Source organism: Benincasa hispida, chromosome 4 (assembly GCF_027475165.1).
Source record: "Benincasa hispida cultivar pf3 chromosome 4, pf3_genome.v1.1, whole genome shotgun sequence".
Taxonomy (NCBI): domain Eukaryota; kingdom Viridiplantae; phylum Streptophyta; class Magnoliopsida; order Cucurbitales; family Cucurbitaceae; genus Benincasa; species Benincasa hispida.
Window position 1 is genome coordinate 40,676,612 of NC_143481.1, and position 18,959 is coordinate 40,695,570.

The 18,959-nt window shown below is 35.9% G+C and overlaps 4 protein-coding genes across 7 annotated transcripts; 2 read left to right on the top strand and 2 right to left on the bottom strand.

The window, feature by feature from the left end:
- The first annotated feature begins 605 nt into the window (after positions 1-605).
- LOC120075430 (Leucine-rich receptor-like protein kinase family protein) lies at positions 606-5,746 on the top strand. 2 transcript variants are annotated; one of them, XM_039028813.2, is made up of 3 exons: positions 606-1,691; positions 2,158-4,812; positions 5,098-5,746. In XM_039028813.2, the coding sequence occupies exons 2-3, from the start codon at positions 2,259-2,261 to the stop codon at positions 5,469-5,471; spliced, it is 2,928 nt and encodes a 975-aa protein (XP_038884741.1). In that variant the 5' UTR covers positions 606-1,691; positions 2,158-2,258; the 3' UTR covers positions 5,472-5,746. The 2 variants fall into 2 exon arrangements, with proteins under 2 accessions (XP_038884741.1, XP_038884742.1); XM_039028814.2 differs by having other exon boundaries at positions 719-1,691; positions 2,143-4,812.
- Positions 5,747-7,628: 1,882 nt separating this feature from the next.
- On the bottom strand, positions 7,629-12,714 carry AMK2 (adenosine monophosphate kinase). Of its 2 annotated transcripts, none has more exons than XM_039028815.2 (7): positions 12,277-12,714; positions 11,811-11,906; positions 9,857-9,985; positions 9,650-9,784; positions 9,122-9,268; positions 8,852-8,926; positions 7,629-8,013 (listed from the first exon to the last, which is right to left on the bottom strand). In XM_039028815.2, exons 1-7 carry the CDS (start codon positions 12,466-12,468, stop codon positions 7,909-7,911), a joined length of 879 nt encoding a protein of 292 aa, XP_038884743.1. In that variant the 5' UTR covers positions 12,469-12,714; the 3' UTR covers positions 7,629-7,908. The 2 variants fall into 2 exon arrangements, with proteins under 2 accessions (XP_038884743.1, XP_090168732.1); XM_090312606.1 differs by having other exon boundaries at positions 8,723-8,926; positions 12,277-12,652.
- A 2,053-nt stretch (positions 12,715-14,767) lies between these two features.
- Positions 14,768-18,272, top strand: INH3 (inhibitor-3). Of its 2 annotated transcripts, none has more exons than XM_039029124.2 (3): positions 14,768-15,267; positions 16,793-16,964; positions 18,073-18,272. In XM_039029124.2, the coding sequence occupies exon 1, from the start codon at positions 14,889-14,891 to the stop codon at positions 15,231-15,233; it is 345 nt and encodes a 114-aa protein (XP_038885052.1). In that variant the 5' UTR covers positions 14,768-14,888; the 3' UTR covers positions 15,234-15,267; positions 16,793-16,964; positions 18,073-18,272. The 2 variants fall into 2 exon arrangements, with proteins under 2 accessions (XP_038885052.1, XP_090168733.1); XM_090312607.1 differs by lacking the exon at positions 18,073-18,272 and adding an exon at positions 15,668-15,734 and having other exon boundaries at positions 16,793-17,243.
- Positions 16,501-17,702, bottom strand: LOC120075587 (uncharacterized). The gene is made up of 3 exons (XM_039029123.2): positions 17,457-17,702; positions 17,247-17,302; positions 16,501-17,000 (listed from the first exon to the last, which is right to left on the bottom strand). Exons 1-3 carry the CDS (start codon positions 17,560-17,562, stop codon positions 16,806-16,808), a joined length of 357 nt encoding a protein of 118 aa, XP_038885051.1. The 5' UTR covers positions 17,563-17,702; the 3' UTR covers positions 16,501-16,805.
- Positions 18,273-18,959: the final 687 nt, after the last annotated feature.

An 18,959-nucleotide genomic window follows, 5' to 3' on the forward strand; every position in this document is an offset into this window, starting at 1 on the left:
CATTTGAAGAATTGTACATGTGTTTGAAAATTATTACATGGATAAAATTTCAAAGGTAATCATAATGAAGAGTCCTAAATCGATTGGCTTATAAAACTTCTAGAGTTTGATTAACTCAAATTATAAGTTTCACACAATATTGGTCACACAAAATCAAAATCCAGAAGAGGGGGTAAATAGATACAATTATTAGTTTGATATTTTAATCGATTTAGATGTATAAATTGATATTTTTTTGAAAATACATTACTGAAAACCGAATAAAAGTATCATGAACATTCACTACCAAAAAATAGAATCCAAGCCTAAATTTGAACTCATAATTAATATTTTAAAAACATTTTCCAATTTTAAAATTTCCATAGAAGTATACCCAAGGGAAATAATAATCTTACCTGCCAATTGTAAGAATTTTTATCCAATCCTGGTAATCCTGCCAGCCTGACACATGTGAATTATGAAAAATGAATAATGAAAAAGAAAAAGAAAGATAGAATAAGAATAACTCGAATCTTCAATGATTGGGCTGAAAGAGAGGGTAAAAAATAATAATAATAATAAAATTAAATTAAAATATATATCTACGTTTTTGAAAAATGAGAAAGCTGCCTATTTTGTTATCCCAAAAATGGATGATTCCACTTCCCTCTATACCCATCCAAAGACTCTGGATCTGTGGTGGAAGAAGCAAAAAGAAGAGTGGAATTGGTAAGTTTTGATCCAAAATAAATATGTGGAGGCCAAGGAAAGTTTGTTCACTTTCCCACCTTCTCCATCAGCCATCAGCCTCCAAAAACCGTGACCAAATAAAAGTCACTCTCCCTCTCCTCGGCCTCTTTCGAGAAATTATTCAATGAAGCCGATATATTGTAGCTGAGTTTTTCTTTATTTCTATGACCAAATAAACTCTCTCTTCCTTTTCTCTCATTCTTCTGAGAAATTATTCGATGAAACCGACATACTAACAGTTTTTAAACTGTTGGATGTATGAAAAAGAAACGATACAAGTATCTCAAATTTGTGTCGAGTGGTTCTCAAGAGTGGAATTCACCTCCAACGGTTATTTTGGAGCAATAATGTTGTGGTGGGTTGTGGCGGTTTGATTGATTTATTTTTTTCTCTCTCTTCTTTTTGTAATATCTCTTTTCTCTCTCCCCAATACAAAAGCACTTCTCACAAGTCACCAAAGTTGGTCTCTCTCAGTCTCTCTTTCTCTGTTTGCTTAAGTTTCCTTACCAGTTTTTGCATGTCTCTTCTTTCTCTCTCTTCATGGGCTTAAGTGCTTCTCTTCTTTTTCATAATGGTAACATTCCACCAAATTGATTAGCATATCCAAGGAACTTCACTTCTACTTATAACTTCCTCTCGTGTCTTCTATAATCTTCAAAATTTCTTGCAATTTTCTCAACAACCAAACACAATCCTTTCTCAAGAAACCCCCATCACTTTCCCTTCTTCTCACAGAAAAAAAAACAAAAAAAAAAAACAAAAAAAAACAAAAAATGGTGAAAGCTTTCTGTTCTTCCTTGAAAGACCTACAAGTAAAAGGTTGTTGAAAGAAATGAGAAACCCACTAAGATTTTTGAGCATTTATGGTTCTGTTTGGGGAAATGGAAAAACAGTAGCGGACTTCATGGAGCATAATGAGTTTCTGGCTGAGGAAATGATAAAGATGAACTAACTTTCTCCAGGTAAGATTTACAGATCAAAAGTGCACTACAAAAAGTAATGGAAGAATCTGAAATTTGCGTTTAGGATTTGATTTTGAGTTTTTGAGTTTTGAGTTTTGAGTTTTGAAATGATAATGTCAATGTATGGAATGATATGCAAACTTTTTCTTTCCACTTTCCTTCCATAATGAGCAATAGTTTTGCTATGAGTGGCTTTGAAGTAAATCTCTTTCTTCTTTTCCACTAATCATGAATATCATTTACCAATTATCAAGAAAAATCCACTTTGGTCAGGAAAAAATGACATCCTAACATAATCCTCTCTCTCTCTCTTACACAGCTGTTTTTGGTTTTCCTTCTTTGATTTGTTTCTTTTCATCCAAATCAGGCACTGATTTTGTGCAAAATATTTCAAACTTTTGAAAAGGTTGATGATTTTGGAGTATTTGTTTTTCCTTTCCTCTGATTTTAGATGTTTGGATTGTAGTGCAAGCAATCCGCTGCCAAGAATGGAGCTATCCGTCGATTAGATCATACATATACTGAGGATTCCTAACCTCCTTGAGATGGCATTTTAGTCTCATTCTAATGGATAAGTGTTCTGTTTATCCTCATTCCCTGTTGATGTTTCTATTCATTTTGAGTCTATTTGTTCCAAGCCTGCCTCTACCGACCGAAACTCGAGCATTGCTTCGTTTCAAAGAGAATCTCAAAGACCCGACGGGTTTTCTTCATTCTTGGATTGATTCTGAATCTCCTTGTGGATTCTCTGGGATTACTTGTGATCGAGTTTCCGGGAAGGTCGTAGAAATTTCCTTGGAAAACAAGTCACTTTCTGGTGAGATTTCTCCCTCCATTTCTATTCTGCAAAGTCTCACGACACTTTCATTGGCTTCAAACCACATTTCTGGGGAGCTTCCCTACCAACTGATCAACTGTAGCAATCTTAGAGTATTGAATCTCACTGATAATGAAATGGTTAAGAGGATTCCTGATCTTTCTCAGCTGAGAAAATTGGAGGTTCTAGATCTATCGATCAACTTCTTTTCTGGCCAGTTCCCAATCTGGGTTGGAAATTTAACTGGATTGGTTTCTCTAGGACTTGGTGAAAATGAGTTCGAGGCTGGTGAGATACCAGAATCTATTGGAAATTTGAAGAACTTAAGTTGGCTATATCTAGCAAATGCACAATTGAGAGGGGAAATACCAGAGTCTCTCTTTGAATTGAAGGCATTAGAGACATTGGATCTTTCAAGGAACAAGCTTTCTGGTAAACTCTCCAAGTCAATATCCAAGTTGCAAAATTTGAATAAACTTGAGCTTTTTGTTAACAAATTGACTGGAGAGATCCCACCAGAGATTTCAAACCTTGCCCTTCTGCAAGAAATTGATATTTCTGCAAATAATTTGTATGGTCAGTTGCCAGAAGAGGTTGGGAACCTGAGGAATTTGGTGGTTTTTCAGTTGTATGAAAACAATTTCTCTGGAAAGCTTCCGGAAGGATTTGGAAATATGCAAAACCTTATTGCATTCTCAATCTATAGGAACAATTTTTCTGGAGAATTTCCAGTAAACTTCGGCAGATTCGCTCCGCTCGACAGCATCGACATATCTGAGAACCAATTTTCAGGGAACTTCCCTAATTTCTTGTGTGAGAATAGGAAGTTGCAATTCTTACTTGCTCTGGGAAATAGATTTTCAGGTGAGCTGCCTCTTTCTTTAGCTGAGTGCAAATCACTGCAAAGATTCAGAATCAATAATAATCAAATGTCTGGCAGGATTCCAGATGGGGTATGGGCTCTTCCTAACGCAAAAATGATTGATTTTAGTGATAATGAATTCACTGGAATTATATCCCCAAACATTGGTTTATCTACCAGCTTGAGCCAGTTGGTTTTGCCAAACAATAAGTTTTCAGGTAACCTTCCATCAGAGCTTGGCAAGTTGACAAATTTAGAGAGGCTTTACTTGAGTAATAACGACTTCGATGGAGAAATACCTTCTGAAATTGGTTTCCTCAGACAACTTTCATCATTACACCTGGAAGTAAATTCTTTGAATGGGTCAATCCCATTAGAGATTGGTAATTGTGAAAGACTTGTCGACATAAATTTTGCTCAAAACTCTCTTAGTGGTAGCATTCCATCTTCATTTTCATCAATCAGCTCCTTAAACTCCCTGAACCTCTCAAGCAACAGACTTTCAGGCATAATCCCAGAATCCTTGGAGAAGATGAAACTAAGTTCGATCGATTTGTCGGGAAATCAGCTGTCCGGAAGAGTTCCATCCAGTCTTCTGGCAATGAGTGGAGACAAAGCATTTTTGGACAACAAAGAACTCTGTGTTGATGAAAACTACAGAGAGAAGATAAACACCAGCCTGGTTACTTGTACTGGAAAGCATAGTCAGAAAGGGGTGCTTAAAGATAAACTTGTATTTTTCAGTATCATAGTTTCCATCTTGGTTTGTGTATTGGCAGGGTTAGTGTTGGTAAGTTGTAATTACTTGAAGCTCAGTGAGACTGGCCTAGAGACCAATCAGGAAGGGGACCAACAAGGAGCTCCAAAATGGAAAATTGCATCATTCCATCAAATGGAAATTGATGCAGATGAAATATGCAGCTTTGAAGAAGACAATTTGATAGGAAGTGGAGGAACGGGAAAAGTTTATCGGTTGGATCTGAAGAAAAATGGTGGTACAGTGGCTGTTAAGCAGCTCTGGAAAGGAGATGCAATGAAGGTTTTGGCTGCAGAAATGGAGATTCTGGGAAAGATAAGGCATAGAAACATCTTGAAGCTCTATGCCTGCTTAATGAGAGAAGGATCTAGTTATCTAGTTTTTGAATATATGACCCATGGCAACCTGTGTGAAGCACTTCAGAGACCGATCAAAGGTGGACAGCCTGAATTGAACTGGTATCAGAGGTACAGGATTGCATTGGGAGCAGCAAGGGGAATTGCTTACTTGCACCATGATTGTTCACCACCTATAATTCATAGGGATATAAAATCAACAAACATACTTCTTGATGAAGATTACGAACCAAAAATTGCTGATTTTGGGGTTGCAAAAGTTGCTGATCAGTTTCAAAGTGTTTCTGAGCACAGCTCTCTTGCTGGCACTCATGGTTATATTGCTCCTGGTGAGTTTTATATCTTTCCAATTACCTCCCCATTTTTATTACCATTAGATTTTACTTGAAGCAACTGATCATTAAAATAACCTCTCTCTTGCAACACAAATTTATAGGCTAACATTCATACATTATTCATTTCATTCTGATCGACTTGGGATCTTTCTTCCTTTCTAAGGAGCAATCCAAAGCTCTATATATACAGATGTATAGTGTTTGTTGTTTAACATTATCAGATTTAAGTTGAAAACGAAAATAAGATGAGCTAATTCCTGTAACAACTTTCCTCTACAGAGCTAGCATATACTCCGAAAGTTTCGGAAAAAAGTGATGTGTACAGTTATGGTGTGGTGCTATTAGAATTGATTACTGGAAGGAGACCAATAGAAGATGAATATGGAGAAGGAAAAGATATAGTCTACTGGATCTCAACACACCTAGATGACCGTGATAATGTCCTCAAGCTTCTGGACATCAAAGTTGCATCTCAAGCTGTCCAAAATGACATGATTAAGGTCCTGAAGATTGCTGTACTTTGCACAACAAAGCTTCCATCACTTCGCCCTTCAATGAGAGAGGTAGTGAAGATGCTATCAGACGCTGATCCCTACTCTTCTTCAATGTCCCTGAACAACAGTTCAAATAAAAACGTTAAGGATTTTGTTTAGTTCTTCAATGAGAATGTAAGTCTTCGCCGTAATGATCAAAAGTACTCGAGACTTTTAAGGTTGCCATCAGAATCTTTGCCCATCTCACATAAGAGCAATAGCATGTACCCAATTAGCAAGCTCTGGAGATCTCTCAGGAATTCAGACCTTAGCATAAAACTAAGGATACTATATTTGTAGAGCTCATCAAATGAAGTGTGTATAAGAGAATTTTCTTTTCTGAAGACTGCTAAAGTCGTCTTCCCATCTTAAATACAAATTTCTGTTATATGTAACTACATGTTGCTGTCAAGAACACGGTCCTCCAACTTTTAAGTTGGAAGTGTCACACCAGAAAATTTTCAAGTCTCAAATTTACCGATCAAGAGTGTAAGAGAAATTTAGAGTATCCTCGATGAGACCATTCCGAACGTAATGACAAAACATGGAAGAGATCATGCTGCATATGAGAAGCAGTATCGGATATTGCTTTTCAACAATCCATCCACCAACCACCTCTCTGCCACACCAATGTGAATTATGAATATCTACAGGCATGTTTAAAACAAATTTGATATATGTTTCAATCCTTACAAACAGCATATTGCTTTGTTTGTTATACACTTCAAGAAACGTGTGTTAGACCCTACACACCATTCCTTTCTCCACGAGGAGCACTTGCTGTCCTGCAAAGAAAAGAAGAGACAGAAGCACATGGGCAAGAGATTGGAGGATGAGAGGAGACAAAATGAAAATTTTTTGCCTACAAAACCTACTCCAAAATCTCTCATCCCTCTAAAAATCCTACTATTCCTATCCAGCCGCACCCCCACGAAATTGCAAAATAACATGTCATTACCACTCTTCCCTTCTCATCAAAGGGAGAGTGCGTAGAATCTCCTCATTCCAAGAGCGACAGTGCCTATTTATTTGTGCACCCACCCCACCCCAAACAAACTAAAGCATCAACTCCAAAGAGAGTGAGCCCACCCCAAACAAACTAAAGCATCAATTCCAAAGAGAGTGAGCAAACTGATAGTTCCATAAGAGATGGTCCAGATCCTCCTCATGATCAGCTCATGACATCTGCAAAAAAGGACACCGTTGCGACCATAATACAAAGATAAAATATCACTAGGTATGATCTTGGGTGTTCACACTCCCTTGCAAGATTTGTCAAGCGAAGGGCTTTACTTTCTTAGGAATTTTAAGTCTTCCATATGGAGGGAAAAACTAAGGCATCCTAGATAGAAGAGGGGGAACAAAACAAATGGAAGTTCAAACAGCAGGAGAGTCCCTTAGAAGAGGGTTCCAGAACACATTCCTCCTCCCATAAAAGTCCTATAACTTGAAACCAATGAAAAATCACCTTTTCTTTTACTGAAACGGATACTGAAAACATTTTTTTTTTTTTTTAATGAAAAGAACTTTCGTTGATAACAGATGAAAGAATGAAAAAGTACTTATTGGATGCCAATATTAAGAATGGTGTAGAAAATACCATCAATATCTTCCTATTGGATTCTAAAAATATTTAGAAACACAAATTATTGATAGCACCCACCACCAAGTAAGAATGACTTTCTTTTTAAAACAGCTTCAATTGTGTTAAAACTATTGTTTTCGTCCCTGAAATATTATGCATTCCTTATTTTGTTCCCCAAAATTCTCAACCCATACCATATTCATCCTAATTAATACAAAAATTGTTTCAACTTGCCTGAAATAGTAGGAGCGTCAAGAAAATTACAGAGAAAAGGGTTATTTTTCCCCCTCATTTGGTTTGTTCTTGAAGTCATGATTTTAATACAAAAGGGATGCTACAGTCTATCAAGACGCTACATTAAGTTAGTATTGTGTACGACAAGACATCTAAAGGTAAAAAGGTTTCTCAAACCATTTTTTCAATGTAATTCAATCAAACCTATTACATTATTATTAAGAACTGATAATCTCAATTCATATAAAGATTGCAAATCAACAGTTCACGTGAAGTAATCAATCACCTGATGACATTTGCTTCAATGATCATTTTCTCCATTACAGTCATACCAGTTTTCATTTAATGCTTACCATATAAATTATCGAACAATATAAAATATAAAAAAATAAAATCCTATGCTTACCATACAAATTACATAAGAAAATGAAGTAGAAAACCTTAAGAATGCATCACTCTTTCTTGGGATTTCAATTCATTCAATCATTCTATATTGCTAGTAAGAAGAAAATAAATGCAGGACAGTTTTCTCATCTCAAGCCACCCCGTAACTACATAATGATATTTTCACATGTTTATTGCTTCTGTACAGAGCCATAGTAAAAATGTAAAATAATAGATAGGGGCCACCTTCCCTACCCACCCAAAGAAAGAATAAATGATAAACAACAAAATTTCCATTTTACGAGAATATAATCTCACATACTTAAAAGGGACCTAACCATGCTGCACAGTTATCTATGCTGCCAGAGATTCTATAGCAGCCTTCCGTTGCTCTAGAAGTCCTGTTAGCAGTTTATCTATTTGATCAAATACATCTGTCTTTGGCGCATTTCCATTCACCTGAAAGGAGGAAAAATATTTCTCCTGTATTATCATTATTTAAAAAAAAAAAGAAAAAAAAATCAAGAATACATGGGCGTAAGAAGATGGGGAAAAAAACACAAAAGGGGAGACCACTAAAAGGGCCTCGAGTATTATGATGAACTGATGCAGAACAATCAAGCCAAATGAGATGATTTCAAAGAGAGGAATGGTCAGAAAATGAAGTTCTGGGAGAACTATTCAATTGGTCAAGGCATACTTGTCTCCTTTTTCCTCCTGTCTTTGCTGTAGTCAATTAGATAATTGAATCTATTTGGGGTGTTTGGGCCACAACCTGCCTTGGGTTTGGTGGGCTAGTATAGCCCACCCAATGTTTGGTTCACCCATTATAATAGTTGAAGTTCCCAATTATTATAATTCACACTTAGCTACAATAAAACTATTTGAAAACCCTCAACGTCTACTGTGTTCACTATTTTGTTACCATTCTCTCTCCTCATTTATAACCTAAACTAAAATAGTACATACCTCAAACATAGATTATAATAACCACTCAGTTCCCCCAATCAGCCGATTTGTGTGTGCTAAAATTCTAAAGTCAATGGCATAGATTTTGAGAATGATTTAGATTGATGAAATAGTCTAAAGGAACTGCAATGAGTGAAAATTCATCAAATTCATGGTGTCTTCAGCTATTCAGATTCTTAAGTAAAATCAATGCATTTACCAGAGACTTCTTTCAAAAAGTAAGAGTGAACAACAGGCTGCATACAAAGCTACATTCTTTTTCCCCCCTTTCCTTTTTCTGTCCGCCCCAGTGAGGGGTATGGTGGTTGATGGCCGCTAGATTACATACCTTAACTGTCACATCTTGATACATGGAAAGGACATCCTCCAGATTCTGGTGATGAGTTTGCAATCTTAACCTCACCTGAATAAACCCAATTGCAGGGAACATGGTCAATACTTCATCCACATAAGTGCTCAGAAACAGGCACAAACAGAATATGAAGATTAAGAAGCTTGCCCACAAACAATCTAAACAAACCCTTATGAAATTTATACACCACCATAAAGAATGATTCAAAATGACAGACCAAATTAGATATAGTATTATAGAAAATACCTTTTCTTCAGTGTCATCAAAGCGCTGTGTAAGTCTAGCAGCAACCTCTTCAGTGTCAGGAGGAGAATACTTTAAGTGATATATCCTACCAGTAACGGGATCCAGTCTTCTTCCAACAACTCTCTCAACAAGAATTTCTTCAGGGACCTACAATAACAAGTGGAGGTTATTGTAAATTAGTAAGTTCTGGTCTTGAAGCTCTGATTAGATGTTTGTTTGTTAAGACTGGACAATAATAAATGTCAAACTCACTACAAATCACTGAAGGTAGTCACATTTTCTAAAAGCTCTGCTAATTTATTAGACAACATTATAAATAAATAAATATAAAAAAGATATCCCACAAATCAAGATCATATATGCATATGCAATCCAATTATCCAAATCCAATTATCCAAATCAACCTGTCAACATTAAATTTCTTTTTTCCTTTTTTAGAACAACCAGTACTGATCAATCCCCTGACTTGGCAATTCAACGTAAATGTGGAAATTGAAATTTCAATCAGCATCAATAAACAACTCTCACTTCAAGAAGAATGAAAAGATCAGGCTTAAAGCCAAGTTCCTTAAGAGCAATTGCTTGAGAATAACTCCTAGGATAACCATCCAAGAGCCAACCATTCTCCTGAGAATCAGGTTGCAACAGCCGCTCCTTTACCATCTACAAGATACCGATAGACATGTTACAGACGAGAGTTACCACGTACCAAAATAACAGTATAGACTTTCCTACCAGCACGACTATATCATTAGGGACTAGTTGTCCTTTCTCCATGTACTCTTTTGCTAGCTTCCCATTTTTGCTGCCACTATTGACTTCTGCCCTAAGTAAATCTCCAGCAGCGATGTGCACCAAACCATACTGCACATACGATAATGACTTGATTCAATATGCTATTCTCTATAGGCAATAGAAAATGAGAAATTTATAGCGAGCATTAACAAAGACTGGATTATTAAGAAAATGGCAATAACAAAAATTGAAGTATGAGCAGAGAAAGGGGATAGGGTCAGTCAAAACATATAAGACTTCAGTGGAGATATAGGCATAAAAAATGGAAATAATATTACCCTACTAATTTGGAAACTAAGAAACAGCCACAATGATGCTCAATAATGATTAATGAACTATGATCTTTATCCTTTTTTAATAGTAAAAAATTTAAAATGAAAATAGCCCAAGAATCTACTTTCAGGATCAACCATCTTGAGTTCAAACACCACGCCCTCCTTTTCTTCTTAGAAAATTAACATAAAACCAAAAACTTGTTTGGAATTGTATACGCCTCTGGTCTTATAGTCAACTTGAGCACGATAAAAATTTCAAAATGGAAGAATGCTCCTATCTCCAGAGGGGAAGGCTTAACAAGAGGGGACGGCTAACACAAGTGAGTTATGTGTGAGGTAACACCCCAACTTGTCTATCTTTAGAATCAGTTACCTGATGAGTTTTTTTTTCTAGAAAATGGAAACATAATATCTATCTATCTATCTATCTATCTATATATATATATATATATATACACAGAATAGCAAAAAAAGAACAGGGTGTCTCATATGGAATATGCACTTAAAGCTGTGACGCCTCCCACCATGAAGGTTTACGAGAGGAAGAATGGAAAAAGAGGAAGGATGGACACTAAAACAAAGAGTGGGAACCGGTAGGAGGAGACCACGATGGAAATGGGAGAAGCAAACCATTAGAGGGTGGCTGTGCAATATGAAAATTGTACAGAAGAAGGGGACCAGGGTTTTGGGGTATATGTAGGGTTTTTGGGAAGAGGGAGAGGTAGGAATATCTTCGGAGTGAGCTCTTGGGAGAGACAGCCTCTCGAATTGCCGATTATCATTTCTTTTATGCTTTATGTTATCTTTGCTATCTTCATCTTGTATTTTCCTTGTTAGGAACTCTTGATGATTGTCACTGTGTTTGCTGGTTAATATCATAACTCAGGGGGGAGATCGCACACCCTAATTCTTGGAGTTGGGTGTCTGGTTGGCATGCGTTTGTGTTGTTTCTTGTGCAGGGGAATCGGATTCCTGTTCATGTGTTTCTTAAAATAAACAGCTCCGAGTCTGTTATCAGAAGACAATCGTAAGCCTGGTACTTTAAGGTGCATACTATATTAAATTAGAAATAAATTTCTTACATTTTGACATTCATAAAATCTTTCCTTTTATTACACTTGGAATAGACTAGGCTTCTTCTATGAAAGCAAGTAAAAGTCTCAAGTTTTTTCTTTCTTTTTTTTAAAGAGAAGAAACATTTCATTGAAAAAATGAAATATGGGGAGACCCCAAGCACCAGAAGTCTAAAAAATTTTCATCTTTCGTGATTAAAAACAGAGATAAAGTACCTCTCCAATCACACGACGGAGAGAAATGTTTATGATAAACTTCAACAAATTATTCTTTTCCCACCAACCAAGGAGAAAAAAAAAACGTGAAAGTACGTCCTATGGGGGAAGATCATGAAGGTCTCAGAAGGAAATTATACAAATAAACGGAGTTTAAAATATATGTAGTCGATAGTTTCCAAATTTAGATTTCTCCCTGTTCACAAACAATAGTGACCAAAATTCTCTCCTGGAGAAATTGATTTATGTAACTAACAAAATTTCAGATTGGTAAGGGCCAAGAGAAAAGATGTGTTTGGCGTAGGCTCGATCATTAATGAAATTGCTTACTTTCTGAGTAATAAGTTCGCATTGTGTGCCTTTACCGGAAGCAGGAGCACCAGATATCATGATTCTAAGAGGCTCTGGTGTTGCATGAGCCGTGACCTGCCAACATACACAACCAAGTTCAATCAACAAAATAACAAACCACACAGTTTTCCAAAACGTAGTCGGGATCAAAAGGAGTGAACTCCCCATAATCAAATCGGCACATTGTAAATACTGCAACCAAAACGTGTTTAATAGTAAACTAAATTCGGACCGAACGTTCTTCCATTCCCTATAAACTAGCAACTCCAGTTTTCCTTCTATTTATCCCGGAATTCGTCAAAAAATAAAAAGACAAAATACGCATCCTGTTCTCGTCCAAATCGACTAAATTCCATCACTAACATCAAGAACATTCACTGCATGCGAAATCAAGCGCCAAACGGCTCCAGTTGAGATAAACAAAAAGAAATGCGATCGATCATACAGTTAATACGGGAGAAAACGTAGCCTTCAGTGACGGAGAAACGTCGGAACACGGAAGACTTAGGGCTCGACAGTGACGAGTAAACGAGATTGAATTATTCAAAACGTAAGGGAAATGAACTGGTTGCGGTTGCCTATACGAAGAAACTGGATTCGCGTATGCAACCGCTGTGAAACTGGAATGGAGCGCCATGGTTTAGCTTCTTCCGCCGCTGTCGTCGGAAACTCCGGCAATCAGAGCGGCAGCAGCAGCAGCTTCACTCCGCAGTGCCGCGCCCTCGATCTCGATGCTATTATCGAAGCGAAACGGCCGCCACTAGCCCTTGACTCGTTTTCGTCCACAAGTTTAATGCTTACGCTTTCTAAAGTTGGAAGTTTAATTCGTTCATTTATTTAATAGACTTTTATCTGTCGTTCTTATGTTCTGATTCTAACGTTTAATACTTTAAATACTTATAAAATTTTAATATTTATACTCAAATGTTCTGGATTTAAAAATATGGATGTCAAGGTATTGACGTGACCTCTATCTTTAAATGTGGATTGTTAATGATCGATGAATTCAAAATTTAATGGTTGTGTTGTGGAAACTATCTTTGAAAGCAAATTCGGATTGTTGTCGGTTACTCCCTGAGTGGTCTTCTATTTATATCCTCTACCCATTCCTTAATGCTCTGTATGTGAAACGAGTAAAAATAGTTACTTTCATGTGTTTTTGTGGGCTTTGGATCTAAGTGCATGTGGGTCATTCCCAAGAATTTCAATCTCCCACCCCATAATTATTGTACTTAAAAGATATAGAGAGAATGCTCATATTGAGTTTAGTTAAGTAAATAGTTCAAATAGTATATGAGTGCGTTAGTAAAAGTGGTTATGTGATTCGATCCCTTCTATGTGATTGTATAGACACAACATTGAAATATTTTTTCAAAATGTTCTCAAAATTTCAATTATTTTAATTTCATAGTCTAAAAACGTATTTAATAGAGAAATATGTCTGACTTCTTCAAATCCATTTGTCTGAATGAATCCAAAAACACAAAATAATATTAAAATGGTATACCGTATATGCTTTAAAAATATTTAGACTAAATTTGTACAAAATAAAACAAGTCTCACTCCACCCCCTCTTTTTAAATGAACGATTTTACGGTTAATATTCGATAAAACAAAACAAGTCTCACGATATAGATACTAAAAAATTATTTTAATGTTCAAAATGTATGGATATAGTAGACATAAAATATAAGATTTGTTGAAATGAGTATAGCTCAACTGATATCAAGTATATATTATTAACCTTGAAATTAAAGGTTCGATCCCATCTACATATGTTACAAAAAAAAAGAAAAAAAAAAGATTTAAGGTCTACTAAACACATGTTATAGTGGAAAACATGATAGACGCAAATTTGGACTTTTTTTCACGTTAAATTGAAAGTTCAAGACTCATTAAGCATGCTTTAAGTTAAAACCCAATTAGACACAAAATTCAAATTGTTTAGAGTTTTTTTAAATTTAAGAGGTAGGAGGCATTTTACACCAAACTAAATTTGTGAGTTAACGAGATTAAAAGTAAAACTATCGCACTAAGAAAAAATCTATAAATTCATCTAGACGAATTTAACTTAACTGTAATTGTGATGCACTCCATCATCACAAGTTTGATCTCCCATAAGTTACTATATTAATATATATATATACATATATATATGCCTCTAAATCTTAAGAATCGTATCAATAAAAAAATGATCTAGCAACATATTGACTTGAACTAAGTATATCAAATTATACACTTATCTAGGGTTCGTTTGAAAAACACTCAATGAGACTTATAATAATATCAATTAAGCTCATAGTTTATCATAAGTGAATTAGTGTTGACTTTTTTCATTGTGTGTAGACCTTTGTAAATGTCGTATTAATAAAATGGACGATTTAAATTGATATACAAACATTTTTTTATAAGAAAATATAACAAAAATTTAAGTTTATACGATTATGAATGTTAGAGGTCAAATTGAGAAAATTAGAAGTCTTTGTTGATCTAAACAAAATGTAATAAAAACCATTGTGAATTACTCTAATGGTAAATAAGGAAACATATATCGAATAAAGTAATGAAAAGGTCACGAGTTGAATAAAAAAAATGAGTAATTTATCTTTAAATTCAAATTATCATATAAAACTAACTATAATAAATAATTTAATGATAAAGTTAATATTAATTAAAATATATTCCCATTAGTTATTTAAATTAATTATTTAAAAAAAAAGTAACGGAAAAATTTACAGTGAGAAATCCGATCTCTGTGAATTTTTCTTAAATGAATTTTCGTCTCGTCCTATTCTAAATTTGACTCCACATGTTGCTATTTATATGTGACAAATCATGGTTTAATTTTAAAAAACAAAAAATAAAAGGATTACGAGATTTTCAAATATTTTGATTAGAAAATAAAAAAAGCGAGGGATGGAATATTCGAATATAAACATCGGCATTTGGCGGCAAGGATCGAGATACGCGCAGACCGACTATTCCATCTACTGGGAAATGAAAAAGAGAAGCCATCCCAGACTCCGTCTTTACCAATTCTCATTCTCTTGATCAAAGATGGCTAGGGCACCGATGACCACCGCCGGAGCATTAACGTCCTCCTCCCCTTCACTCACCACCACCGTCATCTTGGCCAACGGATCCTCTTCCTCTCAGCCCCCTGAAACCCTAGTTCTCCGTCTCAATCGGAAGAAGAAGAAGGTCTCATGGAAGGAAGGGACCGTCGACAACGAGTTCATGCAGAAAAAGAGCTCGAAGAAGTGCTGTATATTCCACAAGCAGAAACCCTTTGACGAGGACGGCAGCGATCAGGAGGATGATGATAATCACCATCATGGGAATGGAAACCCTTGTTGCTCTAGGGGAAACGGCGGGGATGGTTCCAGTAGAGTCAGTTCATAGTCCGGATTCAGATGTAAAGCTGATGTTTGGAAAGGTTACTGGATTCGCGTGTGTGTGTTTCTTTTTTCTTAGAATCGGGTTGAGTGTCAGATTATCTAATTATACTTTGTTTTTTGTGTCGAAGTAATTGACAACATTTGCTGCTCGACGAACGATATGTTACAACTGATCGAAGGGGTTTTCCTTACAATTCGAATTGTTATAGGTGGATGTATATTGGCCACCGTTTTACCAATTGAAAGTTTGTGTTGCCTTTCTTGATTTCGATCGTATGGATAATCGTTTGTTGATCTGTTGACATGAATTGCCTTTTTCTGCAACTTATCTGGCTAGACAAATCGGCTTAGAAGACCGATCATTTTGTCTGTTATCATTTTGATTCGTGTAGTTTGGATTTCGATGTAATATCCTTAGAAGATCGATCCTTTTGACAGATATGGTTCTTGCTAAATGTCTCCCCTGCCAATTGCCAGTTTTTCCATGCCCGATAATGAGCTTGAGGTATATCACGCAGAATGGCTTAGGCCTGTGCAGTTGTGTAATATCTGTTTGCCTTTCTTGATTTCGATCGTCTGGATAGTTGTTTGCATATGTAATTATTGATTTGTTGACATGAATTGCCTTTTTCTGCAACTTATCTGGCTAGATAAATCGACTTAGAAGATCGATCCTTTTGTCTGTTATCATTTTGATTCATGTAGTTTGGATTTTTTATTGGATTTCGATGTAATATCCTTCGAAGATCAATCCTTTTGACAGATATGGTTCTTGCTGAATGTGTCCCCTGTCAATTGCCAATTTTTCCATGCCTAATAGTGAGCTTGAGGTATAGAAGTAGAATCCATTTGGTATGTAACGTGTCTTGGATAGTTTTGAAATGTATAACGTGCAGAATGGCTTAGGCCTGTGCAGTTGTGTAACATCTGTTTGAATTACCATTGTCGTTTTCTTTTTATTATGCTTTTCTTCTCTTCTTCTACAATTCCCTCAGAGTAGGTTTTCATTAATTTCTGATATCGTTTGCTCTATGATAGGATACTCTGCCGTTCGTTTCTTTATTAACCAAGGATTTATTATTATGGTTATTATCTGGCTGCTGGATAGTTTCCAAACTTTACCTATTGGACTGAATGCATATGCTTTTTGGGGTGAAATTGAAAACATAGTGTATCCCTCTTTCACAAACTTTACTGGCCCATCCTCTTATTCTGGTTTGTTTTTCTGATGTCCATTTAACTGTATATTCTCAACTTTAAAAACCTAGAAAGGTGGGGAACAGGATAAATCAGATCTCATTACAAGTAGAATATATCAATGAAAATGTTATCGCACACGACTGTAGTAGAAAAAAACCCCAACATCTAACTTTCTAATTAAACTTCATGTGCTTGAAAATTAGTTGTCTCAGTTACTCTCATACAGAATGATCCCAGTACAAGGAAATAAACCCTAATTCAACAGAGGATGTAGTCTCAGTCTTCAATATATTAATAGTCACCTCAGTGCTAAGTGCTAATTAAATCATTATTTGCTTTGTTCTTTGGTGCATATTCCTCCAGATTGAATTGAAGCTCAATTGGAGGGTACGTGATAATATTTCCCTTTACACATGCATTTGTAGACAGTTGGACAAGACTCTGCAACAGAGCATTTGAAGCTCACCATCACCCTTTTGCACGGAAAACATGGTCCACATGCATGGGAACAGTCTGGGAGGCTGGATCCTGTAGGGTATAACTCCATACCAAGTACTTCCTCAGTTTTTTCCTGCACAGGCACACATGACAAAGAAAGTGAATGAAGTTTTTGTTTGTTTGTTTTTTCCCCTTCCAGTAAAGTTCTTTAAAAAGTTTTCTTTTCTGTTAGCATGTTGCCATGGTTTGTCTTGTTCAACAAGGAGCATCTATTATTCATATTTTTCCTATTCTTGTCCCCATTAGGCGAGCTTTTGTTATTTTCTCGCATAATGTTTAAAACTATGTGGAGAAATGTGAGCTTAAAAACACACAATACCTGCTCGTGCCTTGAATTGTCAACTGCTCTGTGAGTATCTTCTGCATTAAAGCTCACTGAAACATCACACACTCAAAAGGCTCAGATGCCATGGCTATCTATATCAGAGTAAAATGTTGATGTATGCGTTATGGGGATATGAATGCATTTTCCCAGTCACTAGAATAGCAAGTTGACAATATAAACTGCATAGATGATGATTTTTCTTACTGTGATCCCAGCGAGTTGTTGCATCAAGGCTTCTGCCATTCATTAGTATGATGAAGAAAATCCCGAAAAGTATAGATGTGTGAGCCACGAGTGGGAAACTTTTCATCTTTGTTTGATAATGCAAGAGCCAAAAAGATATAAGGAGTGGTAGAAGCAAAAGGAGGAGAAAATAGATTGCAAAGTTTGTTGGAAATGTTGGTGACAGATGATTTAGTATGTAGTGGGCATTTTATACAGTGTAAACTAAAAAAGGTTAGTTTTTAATGTAGGAAGATGTACGTCTGTTGCACTTCACATGATCCACGGCCATGTTTTGAAGATTCACATGTTTTGGCAAGTAAACTCAACATCTTCAGAAACTTTAAATGAACTGTGGCACTCGATCTTATATGTACGAAGGCACATATTTTTTACTCTTATAGATCAAATTTTGAATTGCTGCATTTTGGATAAATATGAAGTCGAGACATTTTGAGATTTAAGGGCACTGTCCCTTGTCACGAGACGACTAGTGGATTTTACTTTTACATTTTCCTCTTCATGTATCGCACTAGTAGCTAGATTCATTTATAGTCATTGTGCTTTCAGGTGTTGATAAATATTGCTTTCCATACAGGTGGACGAAGGTTGAAACTCATTTTCAGTTTATTAATCAGCGGTCATTTTCTAGGTGGCTATTGCCGACAACATAAGATGGGGAAATTCTGTATCCGTTTATTTAATTGACTGTTTATTTTTGAGACGTGCATTTATTGGGATTTTTTTCTAAATAAAATAAAATAAAATATTAGGACCTGTCTTGATAGGTTCTTCAGATCTCTCTTTCTCCTCTAAGAAACCATGCTATGTAAAAGGTTCTATTGAATCAAAACGAAAACGAAGTAACTTATCCTATCTTCATTCCTTCCGGTCAATATGTCACAAGAGCTCTCAGCACAACTATCCAAAATCTTGGGTTTGCTTGTCAATGGTTAAATTCCAAACACTTAGGGGTGTTAGAGTTGTGAATTTTAGAGAGTTGCGAATGCTAGAGGTTGTGAACTCATGGGTCCACATTGTAAGGAATTAATAAAGCATAAAATTGATGTTTTTTTAGTTGTGGGTTACGAACTCCTTGGAGTGGAATTCACAACTCAAGTCTTTCCAGTTCTTTGGGTCAAATATTCTTCTACAAGTCACTCAACAATCCTCCCACAAGCGAAATTCTAGGTGTAGTGAATTTTAAACAATGTTAGAGCTATGTTAGGATTCTTTTGTGTTCCTTAGAATTTTAATTAAAACAGAAACTATAGGATAAATCCCCTTTGTTTTCATTCTCTTGTTTTTTGATAGATTTTTGATAGAGTTGATAGGTCTTGGTTGTGGGTTTACAGAAGAAAAGGGGCATTTCTGTTTCTGGATTACCAACCAAATGCACTCATCCATTCGGAATAATACCATAAAAGGGAAAGGTAAAAGCTCTGAATAGTGGGTGCCTCTTGAGCTAGATTTGTGTGTCCAATT

Excerpts from the sequence above, each read along its gene's own strand:
- LOC120075430 (XM_039028813.2), top strand. The coding sequence starts at position 2,259 with ATGGATAAGTGTTCTGTTTATCCTCATTCCCTGTTGATGTTTCTATTC. Across the intron at positions 4,813-5,097 it reads TCATGGTTATATTGCTCCTG|AGCTAGCATATACTCCGAAA; the intron begins GTGAGTTTTATA and ends TTTCCTCTACAG.
- AMK2 (XM_090312606.1), bottom strand. The coding sequence starts at position 12,468 with ATGGCGCTCCATTCCAGTTTCACAGCGGTTGCATACGCGAATCCAGTT. Across the intron at positions 11,907-12,276 it reads CGTTTTCTCCCGTATTAACT|GTCACGGCTCATGCAACACC; the intron begins GTATGATCGATC and ends GTATGTTGGCAG. Across the intron at positions 9,986-11,810 it reads GCGAACTTATTACTCAGAAA|TATGGTTTGGTGCACATCGC; the intron begins GTAAGCAATTTC and ends TCGTATGTGCAG.
- INH3 (XM_039029124.2), top strand. The coding sequence starts at position 14,889 with ATGGCTAGGGCACCGATGACCACCGCCGGAGCATTAACGTCCTCCTCC.
- LOC120075587 (XM_039029123.2), bottom strand. The coding sequence starts at position 17,562 with ATGAAAAGTTTCCCACTCGTGGCTCACACATCTATACTTTTCGGGATT. Across the intron at positions 17,303-17,456 it reads AACAACTCGCTGGGATCACA|TGAGCTTTAATGCAGAAGAT; the intron begins GTAAGAAAAATC and ends GTGATGTTTCAG. Across the intron at positions 17,001-17,246 it reads ACAATTCAAGGCACGAGCAG|GAAAAAACTGAGGAAGTACT; the intron begins GTATTGTGTGTT and ends GTGCCTGTGCAG.